The following is a 19564-nucleotide window of genomic DNA, read 5'->3' on the forward strand; positions in this document are numbered from 1 at the left end:
TTTTTGCCTCTAAGAACATCACTTAGACACACAGTGAAACAAATGGGAATAAAATAACAAATCTTTAGGTAAGGAAAAGTTAAATCTGATATCCAACATAAAGATACACTAGAAAAGGTATCTCAGAAGGATACACAGAAATCAGTATTGATTTTTCACTTTCCAAAAAAGATAGATTTGAAATCTTTCCAATCGATATCTGTGTTCAGCAGTCTCTTTCCACATCAGACAAAAACAGAGTTGAAAAAGTATCCAAAAAGTAATTCAACAATACAGCTTAGGGTGATGTTGCCTTACTAAAACTGTTGTATAATTTGCATAATTACAAACCTTTGTATGCTGGAACAAGACCTACTTGAAAGGCTTGGCATAGACACCTCCCTAGAGAGTAAAGTTGAGGCTAATGATTAAGTTTCCCCCCACCATCTTATCGTGATCCACCAGCAGACATTTATCTATGACACCAATATGATGGATACAATGTTTTTTCAAGCTAAATGAAGATCAAAAAGATTGAGGCATGATTTAAGAGTGTTCCAGACTGCTATTAGAGCACTCAGTTTTATAGGCAGTTTAAAAAAAAACCTAGGCACAAAATTGAAAGATACACTTGCTGCTGTGACATATTTACAAAAAGCTTACAGTTGACTTTATTTGTTCCATATAATCTTCCTCCATTTTTCTAAGACGAGCTTTGGTGTTCTCCAGCAGCTCCTGCACATCTTCCGTGTGCTTCTTCTGGATATTAAACTTCTCCTTTTCCATTTCGGCCACAGCATTGTGAAGCTGTACCACAAAAAACATTACCAAACTACACATAAAACTAGCACTCATAAGTACTGTATTGTCATAGTATGCCAACAGAACATCTAACAAGTGAAGGCTACATTTCTATCCTCTACAACAAAACCATATCACTCCTAAAAAGGATCTACTGTTGTGCTACGAAGGAGTAGTTTACAAATATTTTAAATACAAAACATTGTATTCTCATCATATTCCACACTACCATCTTCTGTAATATAAATGCTTCAATTTAGCTTCTAAAGTTTTGTTAAATTAAAATTTATATCAACATCTTTATTTGCCTTCTCAATATATGCTTGCATCACTGATGACAGTTACATGTAACTACAAGAAGTGGGCTGATCTCAGGCTGCAAAATAATACTTCTCTAAAAATGAAGCACTGAAATATCAATGTCTAGAGCCCAAAAGGCAAGCTTTAGCCTTTTTCTTTCATCAGACAAAAATTAAAACCAATATCACTTCCAATTGCAAAGGCTACAAAAAAAGACAAAACAAAACACAAAGCAGCATAGTTCATCTACAAGGGAAGTCACTCTGCCCTTATTCTGGCCATCCCACTTCTGAGAGGGGGAAGCAAGGCAAACACTGACAATAAAATGAGCAAAGCCGAAGCTCTACTGCAGTGATCATGCTTTTCTCTGCCTTGCTGCTGTCTTGAGTCTATCTACATAAAAACACCTTGAAGAATTCATGATGTGATGCAAAAATAATAGTTCAAAGGAATGGTGGTGACAGCAGGTAGGAGCAGGTTTGCTGAGATTAAAATTCCTTGCCAGGTCAACCAGAAATAAGCACTTCCCTAACACATCCCAAGACTCGCCAAGGGGGCACTGAGGAGCCCAGGACCAAATTCTAGAGCAACCAGCAGGTGGGGGCAGGAGGCTGAGGTATGCAAAAGTTGGCAAGACAGACTACTCTAGACGTAAATAAGATCAGCACAAGAAAATATCTCTAAGAGCAACATATCCTATACTCTCTTTATATTTTTAAAGCAACAAGATGTATTATCACAGATGTACATTTTCACTTTGAAGCATTATTGGTTACCCTTTTCTCCCACTCATTGTTCAAGGTCTCAGTGCTTTTCTCACACATCTTCTTTAACTCTGTGATCTGCTTCTCCTTTGCTTCTCTGATGACTTGTGACTCGCGAAGCAGGGTCTGAACTGTCAAAAATAGGAAAATAAACAACCATTCAAAAGATCCTTGGGATTTTTCATTGTTGGCAACAGATGCCAACAGATTGCAATAATTTCCAATTGACCTGGCTTTCCTCATGTGTTTCTGCTGTTAAAAGTATCTAATGCATGTTATTTACAACTTAGTAAGTCATATGCCACTAAAATAGTACAAGGTGTTCTCATTATACTTAGAGAATATTTTAGTGAGGTTTTTTTTTTGTTTTTTTTTTTTGCTTCCAGGACAATTTGCTTTTCAGGGAGCAGGAAAAAAAATACATGGAACTCTCTCCCTTTCTGCACCTAGTTTACCAAACTTGTTTATTATTTTACACTGTGGTTCCATCCACAGCATAAGTAGACTCCTAGGAATTCTAGAAGAAAGCAATATCCAAAAACTGCTGGCAAGCCACACTCGGATGGATCAAGTTCATAGTTAAAATGTATTCAAGACCACTACTGATATTTAAAATCTCTTGCCATAATAGACATAAAATAATACAGTATGATTAAAATGTACTGAATGTATAAATAGATTCCCCTTGAACCAGAGATTCCAAAAGTTTGGAAGAAGTGGACAAAATACTTAAGTATCAAAGATTTTTTCTTTCAGTGACTCATAAATGAATGAGTATTAAACTCACACTGTCTCTTAGAGAAAATTCAGCTTGGCAACTAGACAACTAGCAAAGGCAACCACACAAGCATCTCAAGTCCAAAGGAAGAACAAGGGCAAGACCTGCACACCAAGAGGGAAAGCATGTTTGTACGTAGAAGGAACACACAGGCTCATGGCCACAGAAAGGATGTAGTACAGTCACCATGCAAAAATAAATAAACCATAGAGGAAAGAAAAAAAAAAATCACCTTTCTTCTCCAGTTTTCTAATCATCTCCTCAGCTTCATTTTGTTTGGTTTTGTGGAGGGACTTCAACACCTCTATTTCATCATTCTTCCGATCCAAAATCTGCAGTCAGGATTCACAACACTGTAATAAACTTCTACAAACATGAAGCCACAGCCAGCACACGGAGTGATATCCACTGGTACCCATCAAAGGAACTGCCTTCAAGATACACTTAGACCTTGCATGTTAAGCAATGAATTATAAGCAATTTTCATAGCTGAGACTGCCAAGTCATAAACAAAGGACTGATCTAGGTAAAAGCAGGCACTAGGGTAGATTAATAAAGGCTTCCATGTTTTGGGGGGGGGGGGGGGGGTGTCCTCTCATTTTCTTTTAAATTTGGACAAATCCAATGCTGCAATTACAATACACAAACTCAGCTAGCGTCCTAGAACAATCTGGAAGTTTCCCAGAGCTACTGTTGCAAACAAATGATTTCCTTTTTCATATTTATACTAATACTACTTAAAAGCATTAAAGTTCTCAGCAGGTGTATGAAATGATTAAACCACTGGAGAACAGCATTAGACTTTCTTTGACTTTACTGAGAACAATTGTTTGCAACAGACTAAGCCCATGAGGTGTAACCACATTTACATTTCTGTGCACGCTGATTTTGAAGGGAAGAAAGTTTGAATGGTTGCACAATTTGAGATTCCATTTTAATTGAAACTTCACATTTAAGATAAACAATAAAGCCACAGCAATTTTATAGCAGTGCCCCAAATCTCTCATCAAACAGAAGCTTTCATCTTAAAACAATATTATTCCATCTGCATTAAATGGTTTGTGTCTTTAAAGATTAATATGACACTATTTAACCTTTTCTGAAACATCCAATATTATTAAACAACTTCAAAAGATGGAATTCCGACATGAGTTAGAAAAGGATGACAACTCAAGGGATGAGAAAGCATTTCAACTATTTTTTATTCTCAAAAAGCTGTTTCCTTTGTTCTCTCATCTTCACTAGCCAGTTCTACTTGCAGACATGGAGAACAGATGAGCCAAAAACACACCTGACCAAATATTCACATCCTTCCAGGAGGCTTTGATGTGTCATAGTGTTGTGTCAACTCACTTCCTCCTGGTCTGTGACTCAGACTTAAGAAACAAAACTGAGATACTCAGAAACATAGAGCTTAGAGCAGCCTAAGTCATAGTGCCTGCACAATTGGTTCCCATCGAACTGCTGGACTGGGGCCTTCAGAGGACACTTGTGACTCAACCAGACTGCACGCATTTACAAGGTGGTGTTAAAGGTAATGTGATAGCCTGACAGCTTTTTTTAATCTCCCCCAAAAGTGGTGTCATGCAGTACAATAAAGACAAATCCAACTTAAGTCACGGGATGCATATCTGGTGTCATTTTAACACTGAGAAGAGTTAAAAGGAACATACAGCTTTAACAATGCAATAACAAAAGTGAAGACTGTTTACAGACCAGCCTATGCTTTAAGCATTACTGCTGTTATTAGTAGGAACGTGTGATAAACATTTATATTATCCTACTGCTCTTTTGAGGTTTTGTCCATAAAAATTTAATTTTAAGTATTTTCCTGTACAACTTCCTACAAGTGCCTTCTATTTAAAAGAAAAATTACAAGTTCATCGTTTCACCAGCACAAGAATCCACAGAGGCCGGGAAGCTCCTAACATGGGTTGTCTTGTTTAATAATTAATTAAAAACCCAGCCCATCTTGTATTTTCATCTGCTTCCTGCAAGCATTTTCCACTTCCCATGTTCATGTTATCATAGAATATTCCACATTCACACCAGCTTCTGAAAACCGTTACCTACAATCTTACTTTAAAAGAATACCAATCACAATTGAGTAAGCTTAAGTACAATTGTGAACAATTCATTATAGTCAGATTTTGTTTTATTGTTCCTGGAAAGAAAGAAAAACAGTTCTTACCTTTTGAACATCAGTATCATGCTTCTGCTGTAACTGAACTTTTTCTTCATGAAATTTACCTTCCAACATTTTCAGTCTCATGTCCAGCTTTAAAAAAAAAAAAAAAACAAAACAGAACCAATAAACAGCTTAATTAAAATAAAGAATAAGTCACACTGACCTTTGCATGACCTTTAAATAATTAATATGCCTTTCAGAAGGCAATGGGAAGTCCCTAACAAATATCTACTATGAAAAATAATCAATATTCAGTTTTTCAGTGTTTTCTTGTTTATCTGATAAAGCTGTTACAAAAGGTCTCAACCTAAAATATTTATTTAGAAAATGAATTGGTAAGACATTTTTGTTGGCAATAAAAACAACCACTACTGCCCAAAAAAAGCTATCATCTTTTATTTAAATAAACACTTCAGAACAGAGCTTTTCATATTTATGTTAATATACCAAGTGTGGGAAGTGTGCCTTCACCATTTAGGCAGGTGTTATATTTACACAAAGAATGCCCCTTAGCCCAGATGCACATTTATTTTTGCTTGTTTTCTATTATTCAGAGATTTCTCATTATAAACACATTTCCTTTTTAAGGTTACTCGTAACAGGACTAAAATCACTGCTGAATTTGATTGTTCAAATCCATTTCCTGCTGCTGCTTGTGTTTCTTCAAAGCTCTGTACTTACCTCTTCCCAACAATGACACTTGGTCAGTTATTACTTACAGTCTTGAAAGTATTTTTAATTTCTTGCATAAAGCTTGCCCTGAGACTGCAAATACAAGAGATATTTTGTGTTTCTCAGAGTTTCTACAAAGCAAAAGTGGCACCTCTGGTTCAGCTCCAGGCTGATCCACATTTCTGCCTTTCACTATTCCTCCCATTCAGACAACAGTGCTGTCAGGAAGGCTCTGAACCCATGGCACATCCCAGAAGTCCCTCACATTACACAGGAGAGACTACAACCAGAACGCACCAAGGCAATCTCTTGCCAACATCCAAGAGCCCGTGGCACTGAGGTCCACCTGCTTTGCTAGCTCCCACCTCCACATGCCTCTCATACTCTCAGTTTTGCATAGCCCAGCTGAGAGCCCAGTTTCTCACCTCAGCTGATGAACTCCAAAGAAAACAAAAAAATGTGATTTATTCTGTGAAAACCTATGAGACAGCCAAGAAGCTTTGGAACGAGAGAGCCAGCTTTTGGGCCCACCCTCTAGAAGCTGGCCTTCCCCCAGCTCTCTGCAGGCATAAAGGAAGGAAGGCGGAGTAGGATGAAAACACATTTTAGAAAGTGATCTCACCAAGGCTGGGTTTGAAGCAAATGAGCTCACTTCACAATTGGACGCAACTTCTCCCCTTCAATTTCGAAAGTATTTAATCAAAGATTTAAACAATTCAAACAAAGAAGTACCTTCACGACAACAGTGCTTAACTGAGCCGAGCGCATATCTGCAGCCACCAAATTCCAAACCTCCCATTCCAAGTCAGCCTCAGCCACCTGTGCCATAGCACTTGATGACTTTACGTACTTCTATTCTATAAAGCACTCACCACAGTTACAAACCAACACCTCCTTCAGTTCAAGAAAAAAATAAACCAGCAGATAAAAGCAGCTTGGAAAAACGTAAGTCATCCATTATGTTAAAAGCAATAGATGTCCTGACACTGATCAGTTCTAATGTTTTATCTCCAGTGAAGAGGCAGCAGAGAACGTTAAGCTTGTGACATATTACAACTGAAACAAAGGTCCCTTCCAACCAAAGCCATTCTGTGAAAGGAACAACAACAACAAAAAGCCCAGCTATTGTGTAGATATTTGGTTATATTGTAGAAGTTTACAGCTATGTATGAAATGCAGCCATCGCTATCCTGACCACCATTCCTTTGGATTTCTGTCATTGTTTACTCTCCTTACAAAGAGTATGAAGCAATTAAACCCTAAGGCCATGTAAACATCACTGATGTCAAACATCTGTGCTGTCCCTGTTATTTAAAGCCACGGAGGGTGATATGAACAGAACTGCTTTGATGGGCCTCCTCACACTTTCTTCCTGATTTAAAAAACGAAACAGCAACAACCAAACAAAAATGCCTCACACACTACAGCCAGTAAGCAGTTACCTAACAATGGGTTTTCCTCACATCACTGCCTTCCTTTTTCACATGCATTTAGTTGCTATAGAAATTTTAATACCTGTCAAACTAAAACTCATAGAGCAACCTGCAACTGTCAGAAATCTTCGGAAAAATAAGGGTGATATCCCAGGCTTTCCCTTGTGACAAAAGGCTAATTTTCATCTCATCACTATTTACAAAAAAAGAGTAATCTAGAAATATCCAAAAATCAGACTGTGAAGTCAGTCTCTAAAGGAAGAATATGGATTTCAGGCTGTAATTCAGAGACAGCTCTGAAACACTACTCACTCTTCACTTGCTTTCATTCCAGGGATCTCCCTTGGGCCAGAGGTGGCATTGTGAAGTCCTAACATCCATCAGAGGTTTTTGGATATTTGACAAAACATTATTGTTTGCATGCCAGATTTTTTCTGAGTCTATGAATATATGGGGGACAGAGAAAGAGAGGAAAGGGGGAGAATGATGTAAACAAGAAATGAGAACTTCAAAGTGAGAGCTAACAATGTAGAACAATGACTCGTGTATCTTACAGCATACAACAAAACTTATTTGTCTTGCTGCAATGCAGCTGCTTAAAGAAATCAGTTCACAAAACAAAGCTTTGATACTTTCATGGAAGAAAAATATTTCTTAAAAAAACAAACAACCAGAACTTTCTACAGAAACACGCTTATTCAAGTTTAACGTGGCAAGATACTGTACTTGAAAAATACTTGAGATTATGCGTGAATACAACTTCATGAAAGCCATAGTGAAGCTCAGATTATAATTAACAAGGAATTTTTCCTATTGTGTTCTTCCTGTATCTTGTATTGTACCCTCAAACCTGGATAAGAAAAACTTCGAGGTATGCTAACATTTAGAGAAGCTTAAGAGGCAGAACAGCCAGGGATCACACATGGGTACACACCACTGCCAAGAAACACTAGAACGAAATTTAGTACTTAAAGCAATTGATTTGAATAGAAATGTGTGTGTGTGATGTATAGTTTAGCATTACTTTTCATATTTATGAAGTACCTTCTACTCACTTACACAAGCCATTCCATAGATCAGTATTCATCATCTACTCCTGAAGTGTTTTCAAACAAGAAAAAAAGGGCATTGTATTATGAAAATAAAGGGAAAGAGGTACTAAGATATCAGATGGATGTAGAAATACACTCGATCGTATTTATGAGCTCAGCCATCATATTCCTTCTAGTGACAAATGAGCTGAAAATTCATGGCACCATGCAAAGCAGAGTAGAAGTCCACAGCAAAACAAAGTGTGCATATCACAACCAAAATTTAAGATAAGGGCTGCTCTATTTGACAAGGGCAGAAAGACTCCATTTCCTTCTAAACGTGGGTGGTATGCAGTATTTTTCATAGTGGAATGTCACACACAGTAAGAGCAGGGTTTCCACTTTGGATCCACGTTAACACTGGGCTTTCCTCCTGATGGTGTCGTGCACATCTTCTCAGGGCAACACAAATCTGCTCCTCCAAAAAATGAATGAATTTATAACTGTGGTTTGAAACAGCAGATATGTAACCACTCCAAATTCCTGCATTAAATACCATCAGTATTTGTATCCAAGATAAAGCCTAAGCTTAAGAAAAAAAGTCTTGGGAAGTTTCTGTTGCAAAGACCATATAGTCTCAACAAACCAGCGACAGGCTGAAAGAACAGCAGCAAACAAGTGAAACACACAAGCCAGAAGCTGCAATGTAAAAAGAGCCTCTATATACATGGCATCTTGCCCAGATGCAAAGGTCCCTCCACAAAAGCCTATGTTTATGATCTGGACTACATTATTTGCCCCAACAAACATTTATTCTTCTCTCCACATTTCTAACCCCCTTTGTATCTGTGCTCTTTAAAAGCACTACAGCTACTACTGCCACTTAAAACATTTTAACAGTCGTGTTTGAAGAGAAACTAAATACTAACTGATGTAAAAAAATTAGTAGGACACTACTCCATTTCTATAGCCACTAAAAGTGAAAAGCTTTGTCCTAGGTCAGATCATATCAGCTTTATCCCATCAAGTTGGATGTCTGACTTCTTTTAATGACATTGTACATTTGCTGTATACAGAAAAGGAGCTGAATGGGTAATTGTTGGTACTGATGTGTAAACGTCATTAATCTCTTTCAGAAGAGAACAGTAATTTTTTCACAGATTTTCAAGTTGAGAGCACTGGGAACAGGGAGAAAAGCATGCTGCTTTGTGCTTCAACCACAGTATTAACTTGAAATGGTATTTTTACTCTCCAAGATGTATCTTATAGCTAATAAATATAGGAGGCATATTAGCAGTACAGCACATCATATTACTTAAGGGCTTTATTTGCAGTGGTAACTGTTCCTCTTCATAAGTTCATAAGTTCATAAGGTTGGAAAGGACCTATAAGATCATCTAGTCCAACCATCCTCCTATCACTATCTCTACCCAACTACTAAATTAAGTCCTTAAGCACCTCATCTAAACGCTTCTTGAACAGCGCTAGGGATGGTGCCTCAACCACCTCCCTAGGCAGGCCATTCCAGTGCCTGACCACTCTTTCAGAAAAGAAATGCTTCCTGAGGTCTAATCTAAATCTTCCCTGGCGCAACTTGTGGCCATTCCCTCTCGTCCTGTCATTACTTATCAGGGAGAAGAGGCCTACCCCCTCCTCACCACAACCCCCCTTCAGGAAGTGGTAGAGTGCTATAAGGTCTCCTCTGAGCCTCCTCTTCTCCAGAAGAGGAGCCTTCTCTTCTCCTCTTCTTCTCTGAGCCTTCTCTTCTCCTCTTCTCCTCTTCTCTTCCACACATAACAAGTGTGTCTTGTCTCTTACAGTGCAGGAAGTATCAGTAAGCATCAAAAAAGTTAAAATACATATAGGAATTGTCAAAGCTTATGTATGGTAACAACTTCTCAGATGCAATTACATACAAGAGAGCTCAGAAATGCAGTAAACTATCTTCAGTTGCCAAGTATTAAAAAGTGAATCTTGATGATCCTCGTGAATGTGCAGAGGTCATGCCAATTTAAAAGAGAACAAGCAAAAGCTGAGTCTAATAAAACAGTACATACTACTTGAAAAGTTCATCTGATTCCACGTAGTGCTGAGCCCAGTGAAATAAATTATTCTGTATATACTCAGTCAACACAACCCATTTTCCTAGTGTTATTCTTTATCTTTTCACATTCAGCTACTGAACTTCTTGCACTCATTTCGAGATCTAAAAAGTCATTAAAACTGCCCTTCTGTTTTTATTTCACAACTGTAACAAAGCAATAAGAGCAGAGTAGAAAAAGTAGGTAGTATGTATTTTATGCCTTAAAAAAAAAGGGGGATCTATACATGTAAAAAAAATAAAAAAATCAAACTTAAAGAAGAAAGAGAGAGACACTTTGAGGTAGAGATTAATCATGCAGCAAAAGATTAATTCCCAGCTGCTTGGCAACCATCTGGACATTCTACTGGTTAAAACACTAGTTTGAATTGCTAACCTACCTCTTTGATCTTTCTCAATGTCTCCAGCACATGTGTGCAATAATTAAAGACACAGTTCACAATCTACAGCAAATATATATACGTACGTGTATGTGTGTATATATCTCTATGACCGGACCAATTAGTATCAGGAATTATAAATCACAAGTCAGTTTATGAAAACATGTCTCATCCTGACATACGCCGTATGTCTCACACAAATCTAGCAATAAAATAAGGTTTGGGTTTTATTACATTACATTCTGAAGAATTATCAAAGCAGACAGGATGTGATTTCCTCATACCGAAGACAATGGACAACTTGCATATGTTCTCAGGAACAGGACATTAATCAGTCAGGAATCATGTTAACAGAAGTCAAGATTGCTGCATTTCTAGATGTGAACTAACAGATCGTTGCTCAGAGTGATCACTAGGCAGTGAGAGTCAGTTTACAACTCAATTCTCAAAATAAATCAAACACTGAATTCAAAACAGACATCAGGTTTGCAGATAAAGACTGAAATGAAACATTCTAAGTCACAATACTTACTGCTTGGAATATTTTTTAAAGGGAAATGAAAGTATTTTTCTACCCAAGATATCACAAGCTATGGAAAAATAATTTAAAAAAATCACTTGCCTTATCTGCCACTTTGCCTTCTCCTCCCTCTCATGGGCCACACCTGAACATGCATTCTTACATTTTAACAGGAATATCCACCAGAATTAAAGGTCTCAGCAAACTTTACCACTTCAAAAACAGCAAGGAATTTAAGAATAGGAGAGTGACTGAATTAACAAGGAGACAAATGAAGGGGAACAATAAATTAATACAAGTGAGAATAGAATCTAAGATCGTGAAGTCCAACTGTTGACCTATCACAACTAATCCCAATCAACCATGTCCCCACATGGAACCACAGTGATCTTTTCTAACTGTAATTATCCTAAGATCACCAAGTTCAACCCAACCTATCCCCACTAACCATGTCCCCCAGTGCCACATCTCCATGTTTCCTGAACACCTCCAGGGCACTCCAGCACATACACAGGTCCCAGTGAATACTGAAGTCCAGATCCTGAAATTCTGCATCTTAAGTCATGGGGAAACCCGACCTTCTCCCTCCCCACATTACTGGGTTCTTAATGCCATTACTGTGAGATAGCTTCTCCCAGATAAAGCCACAACAAGGCTCTACTGCCACCTGCATGATACCCAACAGCTTTTTAGGGCAAAAGACAGAAAAGTCAATAATTCCATCAGTGCCTCTGAGAACTACCCAAACCACACACCAGTGTAGGATGAGCTCTTGGGGGGAGAGGTTTCCACATCAAAAGAAAAGATAATTTCAACACATGAAGCTTCAAACTGACCATGAACCTCCAGTTACAGGGAAATTCAAGTTCTGTAGGCCAACCTACAGGTGCTTTTGTAATTCAGATGCATTCAGAACGTCAGCAAACTAATCCTCCTATTACTAGTAAATACATCTAAGCTTAAGAAGTATAAGCAGGATCATCAGCCCCAGGGCATGTCTAAGTCAGCTTCTCCAGCTGTACCAGCTCCCTTGCCTCTATTTTCATACATACCTATATCTATAGCCAGTGCATACATTTAATCTCTGCAGACACACACAAGCTTGCATCCAAATTGGCTTCATTAAAATGTAAAAGAACAATACTGATAGACTCTGTTGCCATTCTTGGAAAATATGAACAAAATATGTTTTCAATGAGGAAAAAAAAAAAATCAAATCCATGCTGTTGCTCAGAGCAATATAATGTTAATTTTACATTGGTAAAAGCTTAATTTAATTACAAACAGCATTCTAAAAGAAGGATATCTCCACATTAGTTTTATTTACTGTTCTTTTCTGGCATGTGTTAAATGTTTCATTCATGTATTTATGCTGAAATGCTTAAAACAAAGCCAGTAAGAGGAAGAAATCAAAGCCGAAAGGACAATGCCCATTGATCCTTCATAGAAAGGAGAAAACAGCGTTACCTGCTGTTGGCATTACAGTCACAGTCTGACTGCTCTTAATTAATCACTTCCTACAATCTGATCAATTTTGATCCATTCCAACACAGCACACCCATCTCCTTCTAATTGCAGTGGCACATCATTTCCATGTGCTTACTCATTTATTTCTAAAACTCCACCTACATTCACTGACAATACCTCTCAAGTTCTACAGCTTATTTTCCCCTCTGCCTCCTCTTTTTACTGTATCCAATGTTCCACATCACAGCCTTAAAAAAACTCCCCTCACATTCAAGGTACAATCTTTTGCCAAGTTAGTGAGAAGCAGAGTGAATCTGCTTTCAGCACCTCACATTCAGAACATTTGCAGCCAGATCAAGGCTGCAGCATGCTGATTTTATCTTAGCGACCAGTTTTTATCTTAGAAAAACAAGCGAAGATTACAAAGACAAAAATTTCTAAACCTCTATTTTAAGCACTTAGTTCTTGATTTAAAAAACATGTTCTTCCTTTCCATCTTTCACACAATCCTCCATCAGTTAAAATGCATTTCCAGGAGAAAGGCATTTTCCCCACTCCCTGCACTCTCAGGTGCCTTTCACTATTCTCTCCTTATCACTGGAATCCTAACTCTCCCTTCATCAGTCCTCATTCCACATAACAAATTGGTGGAAATTATCCTGCAGATAATACACATCCTCTCGAAAATTCAACCCTCGTCTTTCCCACAATTACTCCTCCCTTCAGCTGCACTGCACAACACTACTCCAGATGAAAACATGACCACTTCTGCCAGATTGCTTTGGGACATAAAAGGATGGAAAAGCATCTGCTCTCCAAAACCCAAAATGTAGATAAAGTCATCAAAAATATTGAAAATACTCAATGTTTTCAGTTATCCTAGACAGATAAAGCATAGTAATAGTTGTTACACAAAGAACAAACATTGTATAAAACACAAAATAAAGAAATAAAGTATTATTAATAATAACACAGTTGGTATATAGCACTCAGTACTAATTTACTCCTGGTGATAGCCTTCGGTTTAAAAGGCAATTAAGACAGCCAAAACTGAAAAAAATAAGAAATGGAGCTTCTTGAAATAGACAAATCCTCTTTGAAGGATATATTATTCAGATAAGCTGGTTATTTGAGAAAAGTTTAACAAATCATATCAGATTTGTTTCTTTTAAATTCCAAAAGAATGTCAAATCTTTACATTCACAATGGTTTTGCTTTTATTTTTCTGAAGACCACCAATAAGAACTTGACTTTTCTTCTTCTTTTTCCTTCACTCCATGGGGTACTGAGTAGCACTCAGGATGACCAAAGCTGGGGTTCAAAGCAAAGCTTTTTCCTATTTATCAAGATAAGGCCCACATGAAATTTGTTCTGTCTTGATGCACTGCTGAAAACTTATCTTTGTTTTGTTGCATCTTCTTTGTTCAAACCCAGGATTTTTCAGCAATGGCAGCTTCCCAAATGGTTTAATCCATGGCAGAATTATTTGGGGGAAAATATGACTAAAAACCACTGCCTGATGATGATCACATTTTCATAAAACTGTGATGTGGTTATTACCAAAAATAGCCATGTGCTTAGCATTACAGAATCAAAACAGGTGCAGGAATGGTTTATGAACAAAGGTCTAAATGTTAAAAGCAAAAATAGGATAACTGTTTTATGTGTTCTCCTGTCCTACTGCAAAGAGGTTGAAAACAACTCAAGGTTTACAACCACTCCTGTATGGCACTTTCTTCCTATAATACAACTGAATTCTGTAAATGGAAAGGCTTTATTCTTAACTGAGCTTCACAAAAAAAAAAGAAAACACATTTAACTTTTCTACTTAATAGAGAGCATTTCACAATCACCATGTGTGTGCTATAACCTTTCCAGTTTATGCTAGTCCTTGGTAAAGAAGCATTAGCAAGTACTAGATTTTTACTGTGTGGTTTGAAGGATTTTTCCAAAGAACTAGAAAATCATTCCCTGAGTATTTGGTGCAACTTGGCATGCATTCCTATTTGTTTAATTTAAAAATGACAAAGTAAGCCATCAGTGTGCTGTAGCCGAGCTGCGTGCAGGTGCTATAGGGCTGTGTATGTGTGCTCATGAACTGCAAGAGCAAGATCAGATGGAGCAGTGTGCTTCATGCACCGGGAGAGGAAAACAAACCAGGTGTGATGCAAAGGGGGAATGAATTGTGACACACGCCGGGACAGGCTGCCCAGGGGGGTGGTGGAGTCTCCTTCTCTGGAGATATTCAAGACCCACCTGGACACCTACCTGTGTGACCTGGTGTAGGGAACTGCTTTGGCACGGGGGTTGGACTCTATGATCTCTAGATGTCCCTTCCAACCCCTACAATTCTGTGATTCTGTTACATCGTGCTTACAAGTTATTTATTCTTTAGTCTATTTTCACATCCTGTGAAACCTTGTCTTCCCTCATCCTGAGGTACTGGTGGTTGAATACTGCCAGTGCAAGAGAACAGTGAATACGTGAGCAGTGTAGAGAAAGTGAAATACACATGTGCCATGCAACGTGTGTATCAGGCTGCTTATTTAAGCATCATATTAGATTGCCAGTTGCCAAAGTAGAGCAAACTTTCATATACATTGCTTCATTAACAACAAAAGCATCTGCAAAGCAAATGTATCCTCCCCTGCATCATCTCAAGTATTCTTGAAATCAGCTTTAGAATGGTTATAATTCACAGGTGCCCTTACAATACACCGTACATGTAAAGGAAGAACAATTTCACAGTTTGCAGCTGACCCCTCTTCTTTTTCATCTCATATGCTTTTGGAGTCCTATATAGGTCTAAGGACTTTTGGATACCAAGTTCCACGTGTGCACAAGATTCAATTTCCCAGGAACAAACAACTTAAAAACAGAAATTGGAAGGATTTGAAGTGGGAAAGAGTTGGGTTTGTTTTCCTCCTCATGCACATCGAATTTGACTTCCTTAAGTTTGATCTACCAGACCATTGCTTCATTGACTTCCCAAATAATATGTAACCCCTGTAAGATTTCAGAAGACTCTATGCCTAAATGTTGTATGTTCAAGTTGCATCTCACAGCTGATTTTAAATTGTTGGTGTTAAATGGCATTAGACTACGGCAAAGATACTAAAAAATACAACTTATTATCAGGTCTTAACTACAAAAAAAAAAAGGCCACAAAAATCATTCAAGAGTTCAAAACAAAGTAATAGAGCATGAAATTCTTAGATAGGCATCTTATGTCACTGTCATCATTCTTACTAAAAAACAATACTCAAAAAACCCAAATGAATAAAGGAAGACTGGAGCAACATGAGGGAAATACAGAAACAATGCAGACTTTAATAGAAATCAGGTTCATATCTACAGATTTTTAGACATAAAGTTAGCTTGATAATGAGATCCACTGCTCTGAGAAAAGGTGATTTGGAAATTTCTAGATTCCCACTTTCCAAGACAAAGTATTCCTTCCAAACTCTAGCCCATGTATTCAGAAAGTCTCTTCTATTCCCTAAGAAACTGGGAAATATATTAAAGTATTTAACAAAAAGCCCTACCACTTCTGAGAGATACTCTTACATGAGATTTTCAAACTCTGTGAATATCCAAATTAATAAACAAACACCCCAACTTGCTAATTTAGTTACAGCCCTGCAAAGGCTGAATAGCACCTTACCGCCTTTTCATGCATTCGAAAATGAGCTAGGTCCTCATGGAAACTGCTGCTTTTTCCTAACCCAGCTTTGGGTGTCATCTAGTCAATAAGGAAAAAAAAAACAGAAACAGATTCTAAGTAATAACTCTAACTAAAAACCATTCCAAAACAGGAAGGAAAAATATTAAGCCCATTCAGTTGCCCTTATAATATATCAAGGGAATATAAATACCTACCAAAGACACAGGCATTGGTTTTTCCCGTAAATATCTTGGATTTTCAAGCTGAAAAACAAAAGTTAAAGAACAAAGCATCACTGACAATTACATATTTCTTTCAAACAGAAAAACAAAACAAACACCAACTAAAACACACAACAGAACAGCAAGTTAAAGAAAGCCTTTTGAATGTCCTTCCACCAAGGACCTAACAAATTGGCAATACACGTTGTAGAGATGAGAAAAAGGTTCTCACTGAAGTCTTTCCATCCCAAACGATTTACCTTAATTTCAAAGTGCACCAACGACTTTAAGATTGATCAGATAACAGCCCACTTGCTAAATACAGTTTATATAAACAAAACTTATCTAATGACTTTTTTTAAATTGTGTAATGCTAGAGAATATTCCTGATTACAATAATTTTAATGTCATGCCTTTGAAAAACATGAGTGCACTGAAACTATATCGACATACACAAGTCATAGAGACAAAAATAAGGAAATAATTCATTAACAGTACTGCACAATTAAAAATAGTGATTGAAAGAGCTGCTTTAAAAACTGAATACAGAACACTGTTCACAGCCCAATTTCTCTATCAGAGAACTGTATCTTTTTAATTTTCCTCAGACGGTGGGACTCAAACATCACATCACAAAGAACGTGTAACACTCAGGAGAAGCTTTCAAGGGTATAATCTCACAAATTGTGGCAGTGAGATTTAGAATTTGAATATGACTACAATACATATTTCACAAAATTTAGCCTATTTAACAAAAAAGGTTAAATTGATCTATGAGGCATGGGAAACATCAGATATTTGCACTCTCTGGAACTATTAAATAAATTTGTGTTGAACTTAGTGGTAAAAGAGACTTAATCCCTCTGAAGTTTTATTTCATACAGTACTAATTTCCTTTCCTAAAAGGTTACATAGGATTTCTATATGCAGTTAAAGTAATGGTATTCCATCCAAAAGTACTTGAAAATACTAGCATTTAACATGTACACTCAGTTTCAACGAACAGCACTGTCCAACATTTCTACTGATCAGTATTTGACTAAGTAACCCATTTTCATGTCTAGGAGTTTACTAAAAAATATGTCTCACATATAACGGTTTATGTTTGTTTGCTTTAAAAATAGACTATAATGATTGGCGCAGCAAAAAAACCATGGGTAGACATTAATGAATAAAGGAATCCTCTATGCACCTACTGGAAAAGCAGGTGGATGATAAGAGCTAGGAGAGGCATACAGGAGCAAGAAGTACAAGATAACCATAGAGAAAACAAGAAAGAGTTAGAAATAAATCCATACAGAATCGCGTAGAATAGAAAATTTAGGAGGATTTTCTCCTATATATTTGTCCTTGCAATACTAGCTTACAATACTAATCAGAGGATTTTAGATACGTACTTCCTTTCAGCTCACTTCACTTCCAGTTCCATATTGCATCTCCCCCACAAGCCAAACCAGCATCTACACAGACCCCAAACACTGAGGGCTTGCAGAAAGCTGAAGGCCAGCCCTGACTTGGCTCCTAGAAAATGGAGCAGCAGATAGTCCTGAATATTGCAAGCCCCCATCCATACCTGGCAGCACTTCAAGAAAGGTGAGGCTGCAGGAATTACATTCCAAAGGCATAATGATTTTCCAAAAGCTCTCTCCCTCTCCCCTAAAGTAGTTACACTTCTGCTTTCCTTAAGCTAAAAACTATCGCAAATATAAATTAGTAATTCAAATACTTCAACCTATCATGAAGTTGTTTGCTAAGGTACATCTTACTTGTTTATAAGGGAGAAGGAAAATGTGCCTCTAATACTTTGCATGGCCTAAGTCTGGCATTTTTTGATTTTGTAACAGCAGCCATATGTGCTTTGAAGTTAAATGTTCCCACTTTGTTACTTGTTGTGGATTATATCCACTTAAACTGATCTGTAAACATTTAATGCCTCAACATTCATTCTTTTCATGCTGGCCTTCTGCAAAACTTCTTGTTCTCAAAATTATACCACATTAAAGAGGAAATATCACAATAAAGAATGCCCAAAAAAGAAAAAAAGCTTGTACTTATGAGAAACATGCAAATTTAAAAATAATAAGCAAAAGGTCAAAGACAAACCAAAATACATATGTATGAAACTGAAGGACTGCCATGAGAAGAACAGTAAATCACATCATGCTTTTTTAAGAGTATGAACCAAATAAATGTCATCATGAAAGACATCTTTATTTGAACTAGAATTGAACTCTAATTTGTAAATACCACTTCTTCATAAAAAATGACATTTTGAATCTTTGTAGAAAAGACTTTTGTTTCTCCTATTCTATTGGAGAGTCAGACAACAAACCACTTTTCAGTTTGTGAGGACTGGCACAGTCACCTTCCATTTCTTGAGACCCCATAAACCAGTAAATCTTGGTTTTGGGAGGGCTGTACATAATCACATCCCCATTAAGAGGGAAAAAAATACTTTCCATAAGGAAGACTATTTCTGTTAACATATTTCTTTTCATAAATTGAGAAAGATAAGGGAAGAAATCCAGCATTAAAAACAGAATTCAAAACCGAATTAAAGGTAAACAAGCCATAATTTTAACTCCAATATTTCCAGTTTCTATTGCATATAGCAGCCAAAATGATGAGTTTCAAAAGCATACAACTTAAAAGCTACCAATAAAAGCAGTGAATGAAGCACTGACGGAAAAAATAAGATGGCTTCCTCACAAAATTAATGACTGTGCACAGAGTGTAAGCAGGGGCACTACATCCAGCCATAGGACATCCTGAGGCTGAGCAGCATACAGACCTTCTGTCAGTCACAGCCCAGGAATTTATACCAAAGCTTCTGCTCTTTTGACGCAGTAGACATCATAACAACAAGGATGTAATGTTACGGCTTTATTCTACCTCTTTCCAAGTCATATTTTGTTCTTTGGAAGATGCTTATCAAGATAAAGGTATATTTATCTTCAGTAATACACAATGGCATCTTATTACTGCTCAGTAACAAGTTAGAAGGCATGTTGTACATATTAACGAGCAGGAAAAACCATTTGGATCAGCAGGCTTGTTGCACATTCTCCCTGTAAGCTTCTTCAAAGACAAAACACAATTGTTTTCAAAACAAGGATGGAAAAACACACATGAAAGAGTTAAGAACACTTAAGATTTTGAAATGGTAAACAACTAAACTGAACCTTGCCCTAAGTTCTTACTTTAATCTAACAAACCCAGCCAGCATGTTCCCTACAGAAATAACTGCTGAGTAGCTTCAGGAAAT

General features: G+C 37.3%; 1 protein-coding gene across 2 annotated transcripts in view; it reads right to left on the reverse strand.

Annotated features, from left to right (window-relative positions):
- CEP112 (centrosomal protein 112) overlaps nt 1-19564 on the reverse strand; it is a 135941-nt gene that overhangs the window by 106978 nt on the left and 9399 nt on the right. For both annotated transcript variants that reach the window (XM_065735410.1, XM_065735409.1), the window contains exons 6-11: nt 16294-16341; nt 16079-16156; nt 4814-4900; nt 2855-2954; nt 1857-1975; nt 643-786 (exon numbers count right to left, since the gene is read on the reverse strand). In XM_065735410.1, coding sequence (XP_065591482.1) covers nt 643-786; nt 1857-1975; nt 2855-2954; nt 4814-4900; nt 16079-16156; nt 16294-16341 — 576 coding nt within the window. The remainder of the gene's footprint in view (nt 1-642; nt 787-1856; nt 1976-2854; nt 2955-4813; nt 4901-16078; nt 16157-16293; nt 16342-19564) is intronic.

This window comes from Cyrtonyx montezumae, unplaced genomic scaffold (assembly GCF_038088225.1).
Source record: "Cyrtonyx montezumae isolate F1298 unplaced genomic scaffold, pur_monq_1.0 scaffold_19, whole genome shotgun sequence".
Taxonomy (NCBI): Eukaryota; Metazoa; Chordata; class Aves; order Galliformes; family Odontophoridae; genus Cyrtonyx; species Cyrtonyx montezumae.